The 13,236-nt window shown below is 43.7% G+C and overlaps 1 protein-coding gene across 7 annotated transcripts in view; it reads right to left on the bottom strand.

Moving 5' to 3' along the window:
- TMCC3 (transmembrane and coiled-coil domain family 3) overlaps nt 1-13,236 on the bottom strand; it is a 215,047-nt gene that overhangs the window by 7,411 nt on the left and 194,400 nt on the right. For 4 of the 7 annotated variants that reach the window (XM_058568647.1, XM_058568648.1, XM_058568642.1 and 1 more), the window contains exon 2: nt 288-1,204. In XM_058568647.1, the coding sequence (XP_058424630.1) occupies nt 288-1,189 (902 nt within the window). In that variant the 5' untranslated portion in view covers nt 1,190-1,204. Of the gene's footprint in view, nt 1-287; nt 1,205-4,163; nt 4,448-5,647; nt 5,695-13,236 lie in introns of those variants that run through there. The other 3 variants (XM_058568645.1, XM_058568644.1, XM_058568646.1) reach the window with 3 other exon arrangements.

Raw genomic sequence — 13,236 nt, 5'->3', positions numbered from 1 at the left:
TGCAACAGGACTTTATAACAGAAGTCTACCAAGTCAGGAGCTTAATACGCACGAGTCATAGACTACACAGTGATATTTTAATGGTACCACATGTATAATGTCTTTCTCTAAACTATGTCACAAATTATAAAACTTAGAATCATGAAGTTTGGAAAGATCTATTGATTCCTAAATGCCTTTTGATCTATATCCATATTTATGCAAAACACAACCATTAGCATATCATTTTCAAGCAGACAATCGCTCTGCAATTAGTAACTGATGCTTCTAAAAGAAGTCTGAAATACCTGTATCTCTCCTCTTGCAGGGTCTGAGAAATAAAACCGTATTCTCTCTTAAACTGCACCTTCAGCGCCTCGATGTCCTCGGCCAGCTGTGCCTGCGTGTCCTTGATCTCCCGCAGTTCCTCCAGGATCATGGCGAGCTTCCCCTGGCTGTCCAGCGTGCCAGCTCCGCCAGCGCCGAACGACTGGTTCCCATTACTGTCGCCAGAGCCCGACGTGCCACTCGAACACTCATCGTCGCTGCCATACCTGGGTTTGTTCACAATGGTCGCGCTGCCCCCGTAGACCCGGGCACTCGCCTCGGGCCTAAACTCCTCTAACGAATTTTTTAAGTGAGCAATGTTGTCGGCGCTACCAAACTTATTCCGGATCAAGTTGGCAAACTCTCTGGACTTACTGAAGACAAACACAGGCGGAGTGAAGGACACCCCTGGCATGCCCGATTTACTGCTCTCCATGATGTGGGGAGCAGTTCGAGACTTGGCCTGGGCATCTTTCAAAGAATGCTGGATGTCCTTCAGGTTGTCTTTGGAAATGTCCTTTGAGCTTTTGGAGGCTCCAATCTGTTCGATCTCCCTGAGCTTTCTACGATACTGTTCTAACTTCTTCTGCAGCTGGGCAATGGAGTGAGCCGATTTCTGATTCTTCTTCTCAAAGACCTGTTTGATACGGCCAGCCTGCTGCTTATCTGCGCTGCCGACCAGCTTCAGATACTCTGCCACGTTCCCATCGCGGGACGTCTGCTCGATTTTTATCTGCTCTGTTACCTTTAGGATTTTTTGTTTCAGGCTGTCTGCACTGAGTTTGACCTTGTGGAAGTCCAGGATGCCATCTGGTACGTCAAAGTTGAGGTTGGTGTCTGACCCCCCTCGGCGTATGTTGAGGGGCAAGCTTAGGGTATTCATGTCATGACGGTCTACCTGAAAGAGACAGGGAAGGAGCACTTTCAGATTTGAAGTCAGAGAGACAACTGCTGTGATAGAATCTGGGCACACACAGACATACTTTAAGCGCCAGATTTTCAAACTCCAAGTGTTCACAAGATAAAAAACTCCCTAGTATCCTCTCAAGTTGAATACAGGATAGTTCAACTCTTTCCTGCATCCCTGTATACTAACCAACTGTGAGATTCAGATCTCCCAGGGTATCCAATTTTCTATCTTACTAGACGATAACTTTCAGTTGCCAGTCAGTTCTGGCTTCCCAAAGTGTCCAGGTATAACTGGGATGCCTGCCATGCCCCATTCACTGTGAACTTCTCGCTTATAGGAAATGCATCCAACTCAGAACTCAATCATTTAACAGAGGGATAATGAAAAAAGAAAAAAAAAATGTAAAGTTCCAGCAGGTACATTTATCAACACAAGAAATTATTCTCTTAACTGAATCATTAAACAGACGTGACAGAATAATATGGTGCAAGATTAATTTTAATAACTGAGTGATACAACAACAGTATTTTGATGTGGAAACAACCCCAAACCACAACCACAGTGATTAAAAAACACCACAGTGATAATTCTAAGACCACGTAAAATAGCTTTCTTACTCAAGGGCCACCTGGAGAAAAGGATGCAAAGTATCATTAAGTATCCCGGCAAGGCGGGGTTGGGGGACTAGTTTGTGCTCTAAAAGGGAAATGCAGATGTAGTCTGTGTGCCAAGCACTGTGCATGTCTACATGGGTTGTCTGGGTAGATCCCCACTACCATCCAGGGCAAAGAATATGTCAAATCCATATAACAGCTAGAAAGGGAGACTTAAAGAGCCAGGATTTGAATCCAAGTCACCTTAACTCTGGTCCTCTTGCCACATCAGGACACTCTACTACTAGTGTCCCCAGAGGACTAAAAACGGGTCTGTGTAGATTCTGAACACAATCTCTAAACAAAGATTCCTAAGCTCTAAACTGAAGCATCTTATTTGTCAAGCTCTAAACTGAAGCATCTTATTTGTCAAGTTAACAACACTTTGATTAGAGCAATGCTTTGATACAGAGTCTCAGTAGAAATCGAATGGGAGACAAGACAATACTCAGCACAAGTTACTCTTTTTTTAGGAGATAGTAGGTTGACCTAGCAAAAAATTAGTAAGATGATAACTTAACAGACCTCATACTGCCCAAGTGAGCCAGACTCGAATGTGGATCGTTCCCAACAAGGAGGATTGACAACACTTTGACACATGAAAAATCCTACTCAGTGCTTTTCTGCAGAGAAGGGAGCCCAATGGCCAGCGGGACACAATCCCAGTGTGGTGGGTCAGGTGTCCTTCACAACTCATAAAAGTTTGTTAACATTATCTTTGGCTCCAGTCTTCCCACACACAATTCTGCCACGAATAAGAGACACTGCTTGTTTTATCTGGCAGAAAAGCACGACACAGAAAAGGCTGGAAGGAAATAAATGCCAAATCACTACAAGACTAGAAAATACGATGTGTGAAAACAGGAGAGAGGAACTGTGACTTCACCTGGTCAAGAGGGAAGGACAGGTGTGGGGACTAAAGAAGGTACGTGATCATCTTCAAGTCCTAGAGAGACGACCACAGGAGGCTCAAGGAAGCTACGGACCTCTGGCTCACTAGTGGACCCAAACAGGAATGGGCTCAAATGACAGTGACAAAGAATGCACTAAACCCAGGAAATGTTTATTTTGGGCAGAGAGGATAATTAATAGTAACTGTACAATCACAAGGCTGGAAATCTGATTTCAGTGGATATATCCCATCTGATTATGCTACTCTACTTCTCAGAAACTTTCTTTGGCTCCCTAATGCCTCCCAAATTCAATAATACAACCTGGCCACTGTAAGGCCTTAACTTACCTCTCAGGCCTCACCTTGCACCTAATGGATGCCATTCATCTTAAGTGAACCATACAACCCAAAGTTCCCAGAATGTATGTGAATTTCCTATGGATTTCCTCGTACGTATGATATTCGCAATGCCTGCCACCCATCCACTTCTGCTTATCAAAATCCTGCATATTCTTTACAATCCATTTCAAACGCCACTTTTCCCATGAAGCTTCTCCTAGTCCTGATGGAAAGCTGCCTCTCCTTTCTGTCATCCTCTGTGCTTCTGTGGCACCACGTTACTCCTCCTTTATCACTCATCTGTGGACTTTAACCGCCAGAGTGCAGGCTCCTTCAGAGGAGAGATGGGGCCACACCTGTACCCAGCCTGCAGTGCTAGCATTGTCCCTTACTCACAGGAGGCTATCAATACATGTCTGCTGAACTAAAGTGACATCATTCTTTATTCCAGGAGAGTCTACACTAAAGTCATCTAGGATACATTTTAATAGACTCAAAAATGACGTTGGAAGTTCTGCCCATACAGACCTGATAATTCCAGGTAGAGAGGTTTTCCCAACACCTAGGTAATAAATTCAACAGCATTTCAAACTGATTCAACTAAACAGAGACTTTCTGAGGATAAATGTGCAACAAGATATACAAATACAGATAAGGACCTTTAAACTTTAATTGAAATAAAATTTACACACAGAAAAGAGCACATTTAATAAGGATAAAACTCAGTGAATTTTCACAAGCTGAACACACTGTGCAATCAGGACCCAGCTAAAAGCACAGAATAGATGCTCCCCTCACTCCCCCTCAATCATGACGACGTCACCCCACCTCCAGGTATTCCCACAAACCTGACTTCTAACAGGATACATTCACTTTGACTAATATATCATGTACTCGTCTTTTTTTGCTCCATGTTGTTGGTGAGATTCTTAAGAACTTGTTCTTGCCCTCCGAAAACTCAGATAAAATCAGATTAAATTATTAAAAAAACAAATACCTGTTTGGTATTCTCTATTGAGAAGTCCACACAACACCTGAAGATACAGAGGTTTTTAGACCTTACCTCACCAAACACAGCAGCAAGTCACCACCTGTTCTTCCTTCATTCTCGTCCCCACCGCAGCTGGCCACCCAACTCCGGTGTCTCAACGCAATGGCCTCGTTCCCTGACGGACTGCTGCGCCAGGACGGCCTCTTATACTCAGGAATGTTTAAGCACAGGTGGCTGGCTGACTTCTGGCTCACTTTGAAATTATAACAATGCTCGGTATGTCCTTGAGAGACCAGGATGGCGCAAGCAACAGCACTTAAAGCTCAAATCAATCACTCTTACTGCTTGTCGGCAAATCTTGGTTAAATGTCTGATGAGGGTGAAAAGTCAGAACTGCTGCTGGGCCGCACCTTTCAGCCTTTTATGGCCCTAGCTCTGCAGGATAATTCAGAGCCGGCTAACACATCATCACTAGATGCCCCTACAGTCCCTGAACACAGACTGAAGTTTCATGCACACGCTGGGCAGAGAGCCATGCGAGTCCCCCGTCCCCCATTCAATCTGAGGTCAACTACACAGCACAGCTGTTTCAGGGCTGGGACGTGGGGAGGAGGACACAGGTTCACAGATGTCCAGAGCCAGTGTGCCTGTGGACTGCAATCAGGAGACATGTGTTCCAGTTTTGGCACTGACAATCACTAGCTATGTGTTCTCAGGTAAATCAAATCACATCTGTGGTCTTAGATTTCCTCATCTATAGAATAAGGAGATAGAACCAGACAACTCAGAGCTAACACTGCAAAATTCCATGAAATGCAATCCAAGCCATCTTTACTGTGAGAGAGTGTCATGGAATAGTCAAGACTCTGGGCTCTGGAGCTGGACTGCTTTGGTTCCCATTTTGGCACCACTCTTAGGAGCTGTGTGACTTTGGAAAAATGACTTAGCCTCTCTGTGCCTCAGTTTCCCCTTCTGTAAAATGGAGATAATGATTCTTCAAGGAGTCCCGAGGAATAAATGAAATAATGTGTATAAAGTAGTTAAAGACTTCCTGGCACAGAGAATGGTTTCAATAAAGGTTTGCTATTGTGATCTTCTCAATTTCATTAAAAAATATATCCTGTATATAAAAACTGAAAGGAAAACAAGCTGTCAAGTGTTAACAATGGTTATCTTTGCACTCTGGGGTTATGAGGAGTCATTCTTTTTATTATGCTTTCATATTTTCCAATTTTTAAAAGATAAAGAACCTGAATTACCGCTTTGGCAGAAAAAAATGTTGTTTTTAAGAATGACTACTAGCCTCTTTCAGCTCTCTCGGAATTATTTAGCTATTACTCCTTTACATGAGAGACAGACCACCAGCACCCTAGTGAAAAGCCATTCCCAATAGTGTTTTCCTTCTGGCAGCAGAAACATTTCCACTGTCACCTCAGTGTTCTGGGACAAAGGCTAAGGAAAAGCTTAAGCCCCGGACAGACGTGAAAACCTGACACTGAGTCATCCCCACGACAATCTGAGCTTCCATTCCAGCACAACGCCCCAAGTGAGCTCACCTCACTCCCCGGGACGCCAGGCGCAGCCCCACCATCACAGCGCTGCTCAGACACACTGTTCAGGCTTCAATAGAGGGCTGACCCCAAGGACCTTTTATATTGACCCCTAAAGCTCCGGAGTGAAATGAATAAAAAGGGAAGGACAGTTGGTGCAGAGGCACACCACCCAAACCCCCACCCAGGAGAACTGGAAAGGGGGAGGGGGGGGGTCCTGTGGACACCTGGAGGGTGTGGATTGAGGGAGGAGTCCCCTGAGGCTCTGGAGGTCACAGAGTGGCCAGAAGGTGCAGGGGCATAGAGAGACCAGAACGAACGGCCAGCTTAGTCCCAAGGCTGGATACAATGAACCTTTGTTTAAAGTACAGCCACTTGAGCTCAGTCTATATATAAGGAAAGGGTCAGGTCCTTCAAACGGCTGTCATGGTTTTATATACAGGTCTACAAAGGAGCTGCATGTTCACCCAACTGAACTGCGCTCACACGTCTTTGTGGCCCAAGTCAATGTAGCTGACACTCTGTACTCTTATGTATTTTAGCTAAAATCTAACTTCAGCCTCAGACTTCAGTCTAGCCTCAAGGCTGTTTCCACAGTGTGCGTCAGAATGTGCTAGGCTTTGCTGTGGTAACAAACGATGTCAAAATCTCAGTGGCTTAAAAAAAATGGTTTATGCTAACAAGTCTGCTGTCCTAACATGTCCGCTCATGTTAACAAGACTGCTGTGAGTCAGCTGAGGGACCCAGGTTGTGATGGAAGTTCTACTGTCTGGAATGTTGCCTGTGGCCATGGCAGGGTCAGGGAACCGGGTGAGTTGCCCACTGGCTCCTGAAGACTTCCTCCAGACGAGACACCTGTCACTGCTCCACTCACCGCACTGACGCCACCTAACTTCACGGAAGGTACAGGACAGGGAAGTACAATCCCACCACACGCCCAGGAGCAAAAATGTCATGTTAGTGACATGTGCAGGATCTTATTTGTTAAAAACTTTTTACAAATGAAAAAACCAGGCACAGAAAAGTTAAGTAAATTGCCCAGGGGCACACAGCTAGTAAACAGCAGATCTAGGACCGGAATCCAGGCCGTCTGTCTCTAGAGTCTGCCTCCCTAACGACTGAGCACTTTTACTATGAGTCAGGCATTAACGTTAAATATTTTTTCATGTATTTCATATATTCTTCACACCCACCATATTTTATGAGAAAAGCAAGGCTTATAAAGAATATATAAATGTGGATAATAAATAGCTTAGCTGGGGCTCAGCTTGGGTATATGGAATACACAAGACTTCACAAGACGCTGGACAAACTCAGATACTAACCATGTGAGAACCAGTTGTGCAGTGTCCCTAACATGGCCATCTGGACCGTGTGTGGACACTCGGGGTTTGGTTTAGACGACTGTCAGAAAATTCTCCCTCAGGCTGAACCTGAAATCACCATCCATGGAACTTTCTACCCATGGCCCTCGTATTGCTGCCTGGAGCCACATCAATCTCAGGTTAGCCTCAGCCTGGAAATTCCATTCTTCTTCATCCATCCTCTAAAATATAATCAGCGATGCAGGCAATATAATTTATGAGGATAACGAAGCTTATTGCTTTTTTCAGAATCATGGTCAAGCACTTACAATCACTAAGAGAAGAAAGAGGGGCTGGCCTCGTGGCGTAGCGGTTAAGTGCGCGCACTCCGCTGCTGGCGGCCCGGGTTCGGACCCTGGACGCACACCGACACACCACCTGTCAGGCCACGCTGAGGCCGCGTCCCGTATAAAGTAGAGGAAGATGGGCACGGGTGTTAGCCCATGGCCAGTCTTCCTCAGCAAAAAAAAAGAGATGGATTGGCATGGATGTTAGCTCAGGGCTGATCTTCCTCACAAAAAAAAAAAAAAGAGAGAGAAGAAAGAATGAGAGAAACAGAAGGTAAAAATCAGAAAAGAAAGTAGATAAGGGGCCTACGGAGAAGAAGCAGGTCATGTCTAAGGGCCTAACAAGTGAGGGGCTGGTATCTGGACACAAGTACATTCAGCAGATAAGCCATGGATGTGCCTGGAGAGAAGGGAAGACACCTACCCTGCGCTGGGTGACACCGCGGAGAGAACAAGGGCTGCTCAGCGTGACCCTGAAGGGCGTACCTCTGAATGTTCTACCAGAAGAACGTGAGCTTTATACCACTTTCCTACAAGTAATATACACGATACTACTAAGGCATCTTCCTGCTTGTTATGTTGCGGTCATTTGACACGCACTTGCAAAATGTCTAGCCAGACAGTGAGCATGGACCTGGGGAAGCTGACTAGATCACTGGACCCTGGCATCAAACACTTGGTTTGCTAATTGAGCAAACCTACTGGAAAAATAACTCTGAAGCCTTGACAAGCTTCCTTGTCCAGACCTAATTCATACATTCCTGTCAATACCTATACAGAATATTCAATACCTATATTTTAGAAGAGAGCCACTTTCCCTCACTACCTGCTAGAAATGGAAAATCTTACAGATCTTCACATAGTATCCAAAAGGATATTTTATTAGTAAAGTGTCTTAGTAAAATGTTTGTTCTAATTTGTTTAGACAAAGAACACTTCCTTTCGGAGTTCGAGTCTGACAACAGTACAGTCTGAACTTCAAGTAAGTTCACGGTGTACACAATGGGAACTGAGCCGCTAGTTTTACCACAAAGGTTTGTTCCCCCGCCCCTTCCTCTCTTCACATCACTGACAAAAGAAAATCAGTAGCGTCAAAGTGCTATTTCCCGACTGCGGGTGAAGTAAATCTCATTACTCTGGAATTAAGGATCATTTGGAACAGGGGCTGGAACATGCGTCCCTTTGATGGCTCAATCCTGTATCCACAGACACTGTAAATTAACAGTGTAAAGGAGATTAGGCAGTGTCTAAGGTTCTCAAAAACAAATTCTTCAAACATCTTCAAGCACTTACAAACACTTGATATTGTAATTAGAAATAATTATCTTCTCATTAAGCCTCTATCACGCAACAGTGGTAACCTACTTTTGAGTTACACACACTAGAAAATACATATTTCTTCAAAATAGCTTGTAACTCATACTTTCAATTAATACAACCTAATCCCTTACAAAATTAGTCTGATCTGGTAAAGATTTACCGTACATTGTGTAAACTACATAAGAAGTAAATTATAAGGGGCAGGGGGTGGAGGCCAGATTTTAAAAGATTGTACCTTGAAAGGGGGAAGGGGAAGGCTGTGGTAATGAAAATCAAGCAACCTATATTGAGTACTAATTGCAGGTAAGTGACACCTGGGTCCCCTGGAGAGGGATCTGTGGAGGAAAGTGAGGCAGCACCCAAAGAGGGTTATTTCTAAGAAGAGGAAGGAGTCTCTGGGGACTCCATGCACCTCAAAAATAGGCAAGTTTGGGTAAGGGAAGTGACCGCTTAACATCTCCTGTCACCTCTACAGGCCTGGGCACGAAGAACTCCGCCTTCCTGGGGGGAGGGCTCACAGTTTCTTTTGGGGACAGATGTGGGATGGTGAGTTCCGAAGAGGAAGCAGGAAGCCCCAATTTTAGGACTAAATGTAGAATAAACGTCATTGAGGCTTTCAGTTCCTACACTCAGAAGAAACTGAGGGAAGGGGTGAGTGAGAATTAACAACTTCCGGGGGGTTCTGGAATCTTACCCACCCAAGCTTGTTATTCCACACTGGTTCCTGACAGTGTCTATCAGTAAAACCCTCCCAGGAAACAGACCTGAGAGCTTGGCTTGAGGGCTAACAGCATGTTCCACTCCAAGAGACCCACCTCTAGGAACTGAGGGAGTAGAGGCAGTTCTAAAAGAGAAGGAAAAATGGGTCTCCAAGGCCCTTGGCCTGTGAGCAGTGAAGAATGGCCAGCCCTGGCAGCCCCAGCCTGAGAGGAAGTTCTGCCTCCATCCCAGGACTGGTAGCCCAGCCTTCTCCTTTACCTGTAGCATTTGTTCACCACCTCCCTTACCCCCAAAACATGGAGGGTGGGGGTTCTTGGGAGGGATGTGTGCTTAATCTGTTTCTGAATGACAGCTACAAATGCAGCACCATCCTGCAGAGTCTTTCAGCATCTCCAATATGAACGGGGTCTTTGAGGAGTTCTTAGCACCCTCTTAGACACACATGCACAATGACTAACTCCCTATGAGGGGCACTGACCTACAACAGAAGTTAGACTCTCAGAGCCGGAAGAATCCTTACAGCTCTCACTTGGCCTAATCCCTGCTGTTAAAAGAAGCAGCTTGAATGCAAACCCAAGTAACTTTTCATTTCAATCCATGCTCTGTTCATTATAGGTGCCCTACACAAGAGGGAAAATAATGTGTCTACTAAAGTGCAGCGTCTTGGACAAATACATACAGTGACTACAATAGGGACTATGATAGGAGTGTCTATCAGATAACAACAATTACGTTTCTCTTTTTGCCTTGGATGCTCAGAAGTTCAGAACCAAACTCAGAGTAACTGTGAGACCCAGTGACTGGCATTTTTGCCTTCCTCTCCATTTTTGACTTTTGGATAATACTGCTATCCTACCTATATGTTCCACATGCCTTATCATAACCTGACTCTTACTGGAAGGAGACAGGTGTATTTTATCTGTAGACACTAGGTATGCCATCCTCCCTGGAGATGAACAGTATACTCTCACTCTCACATGTAATAGGGGGAATGTGGTCAAACACACTCAGCTCACAAACTGGGACAGCTACTCCCATCCCCATTCCCAGGGCACCCAGAGAAAGCCACCCTAAGGCCGGCATCCTTTGACAAGTCACTATGTAAGATTGAGCGAGGAAATAGCATTTGGTACTCAGGCCCCAAAGTGCATTCCCAAGGCAAACCTAAGCCTCATAATTAAGTTATTCTCTGCAGATCAGGGTTTCATTTTTTTTTTTTTTTGGTACTATAACAAATACTGGGGGGGGGAATATACATACCAGATGATTTGTAGTATAGAATTTTGTTGTAAATCATAGAGATCATAACACTACTAGCCATCAGGCAGGGCTAAGAAATAACATACTTGGTTTTGAGGGAGTAGAAGAAGAACTGCTCTATATTAATTTCTTTCCCTTTTGCAAAACTGAAGCTATTTCCTTTGAGCAATTTTATTTTTCTAATATAAGCCAGCAGTATTATCACCAAATAGCAATTAGAAATAAAAAGCTGCTTTTAGTTCTACCAAAATAATAACTGGCATTACATTTAAAGAAAAACGTTTTAATGTCCATTAAAAAGTGCATTCGATCAACATTTTAGTATTTATTTCTAGTATGGAAAAACCTTACTTTGAAGTTGTGCTGGACCTTCAAATGAGGACAATCAATATAAAAACTCTGAATTCCTTGGGCCAAATAAAATGATGTTTTTAAAAGATAAATCAGACCATGTCTTGTTCCTTCTGAAAACCTTTCAAGTTCTCTAAAGTGTGAAATCTTTAGCAAAGAATTTAACTCATTTGATCAGGGTCCTCTCTTAGCCACATTCCAGTAGACTCATCCATAATGGCATTTCAAGCACATCTCTGCACAAGGCTCTCCAGTAAGCTTGCAGCTTTATATACACTCTCATTTAATCCACACAGCTCCATGAGGTGGGCATTATTAGCTATGCTGTATACATGTGGAAGTGAGGAGGCATCAAATAAGTTGTGGTTACAGCTATAAGACACAGAATCAGGATTTGTACCAAGGCCCAAGCTTTTAACCTTCACCTTATTCCATTGGTCCTACAAGCCCCTGGATGCTTCATGCATTTTCCTATTTCTGTGTGTTAAGTGCCTGCTAGTTCCTTACACCAGCGTTGCCTCCATGCCTCCTTCCCAATTTACCTTTCAAGGACCTGTTCAAATACTGTCTTTTCCACAAAGCCTCCCCCACTCCCATGCCCAGCTGAAATTGATTGCTTCCTTTACACTCTCCCTAAAATCTGCATTTACCCCTTTTACAGTGCTTATTCTCTAGTTAGTATTCGTGTACCATTTGTTCCTCCACTATCTCGAAGCCTCGAGGGGAAGGAATGTCTCATAAGCCACCTGTGTCTTGCTCCACATTCCTTCCTCAACGGGAACTCAGTACCTGTTGCATGAATCAGTGGTTGACAAACACCAATTGGGGCACCCAGTTGTCTCTCCTGTTTACATTCTCTCAGCTGTCTGCAATGAAATCAAGAAGAACCTGCAGCTGAGGTTGGGCTGGATTGCTTTCAAGACAGACTGGACTGTGGACTGTTAATGGATTTTGATTCATGCAAGAGATCAAATATTCAGTTATATTTGATCTCTTGCATGAATCTCTTGCAGGAACCTGATGTGTCTCATGTCTCTCTGTTGCTCCAAGCAGAATACAGGTGACCAATTACCAAACGACAAATATTAAGATCCACAATGTACAGAGTATGCAGGTGTACTCTCTTCCTCCCTAAGTGACATTTCCCTGCGGCAACCATCATAACTGCCGCCGAGAACGCAGGTGCCTGCTCCTTCTAACACACCCATGTTTTAACTCAGTCCATTATTTGTGATGGCATAAGGAAGCAGTCTTGTATTGCACTCAATGAAAAACCTTTTAAAATAAATTATCTAACGCATCAGCAAGATTATCAAGTGCAGTTCCTTGTCCCTTAGGAAATCACAATTCAATAGAATGTGAACACAAGAATAAAGGAGTCTCTTGATCCTCCAAAGCCTAAGAAGGCAATGACTTGTTTAAAGGGCAAAAGCAGGCCTCAAGAAGAATGGTCCAAGAAAGGACAGGATCTTGGCAAGATAGTTCAAATTTATTGTAAAAAGAGATGCTACCAATTATTAAGGACTTATTAAGCATCATATAATTTTCTAAGTGCTTCACATACATTATTTTATTTTTCCCTTCAAGAATCTGAGATTAGAATAATTACTCCCATTTTACAGATGGGAAAAGTTAAGTGACTTGTCTGAGGTCATAAAGCTTGCAAGTGGCCCAGCTGTGATTCCAGCTGGCTCCAAGGTCTGGGCTCTAATATATCCCGCCTTTTTACTGAGAGCCCACTGCATATGCCAGACCCGTTACTAGACACAAACATGTTTCCCACCTACAATCCCTAAAATTTAGTTTACTTAAATCATTGGGTTACCACTAAATACTACAAAGTAAAAAATATGTATGGTAGAGAAACCAGAAGAGCAAACACTAACAGACGGCCTTAGACAGCTCTTGGTGCCACAAGGCAATTACTGGAGATGTTTCCAATTTGACATTAATAAGTAAGAGAAGAAATTAGCTTAAATCCCAAGATATGTTGTATAATAAAAAATGTAGGTTGCTTCTGTTTCAACCACTAATAATGATTCTAAACGCTGGTGAAACATTCCAGCTTGTACATAAACTCCTTCTTCCGGCTAAAGCTCTAACAGATACAATAAGCATTAGGCGCTCTGCTACCAGGATGCAGATAAGAGGCGGCTTCCTTCTCCCACAGCCACAGCAGTTTAAAGCACCAAAGTTGCAAATTTCTGATAGAGAATAGTCCTCTAGGAACATATTGTTTTGTAATCTGGGAGAAAGGAAACTACAAAGAAATAAACTGAATTGTGGATTGTGG

This window comes from Diceros bicornis, chromosome 25, assembly GCF_020826845.1.
Source record: "Diceros bicornis minor isolate mBicDic1 chromosome 25, mDicBic1.mat.cur, whole genome shotgun sequence".
Taxonomy (NCBI): domain Eukaryota; kingdom Metazoa; phylum Chordata; class Mammalia; order Perissodactyla; family Rhinocerotidae; genus Diceros; species Diceros bicornis.
Note: the sequence above shows the minus strand (reverse complement) of the source record. Positions and strands in the feature narration are given on the sequence as shown.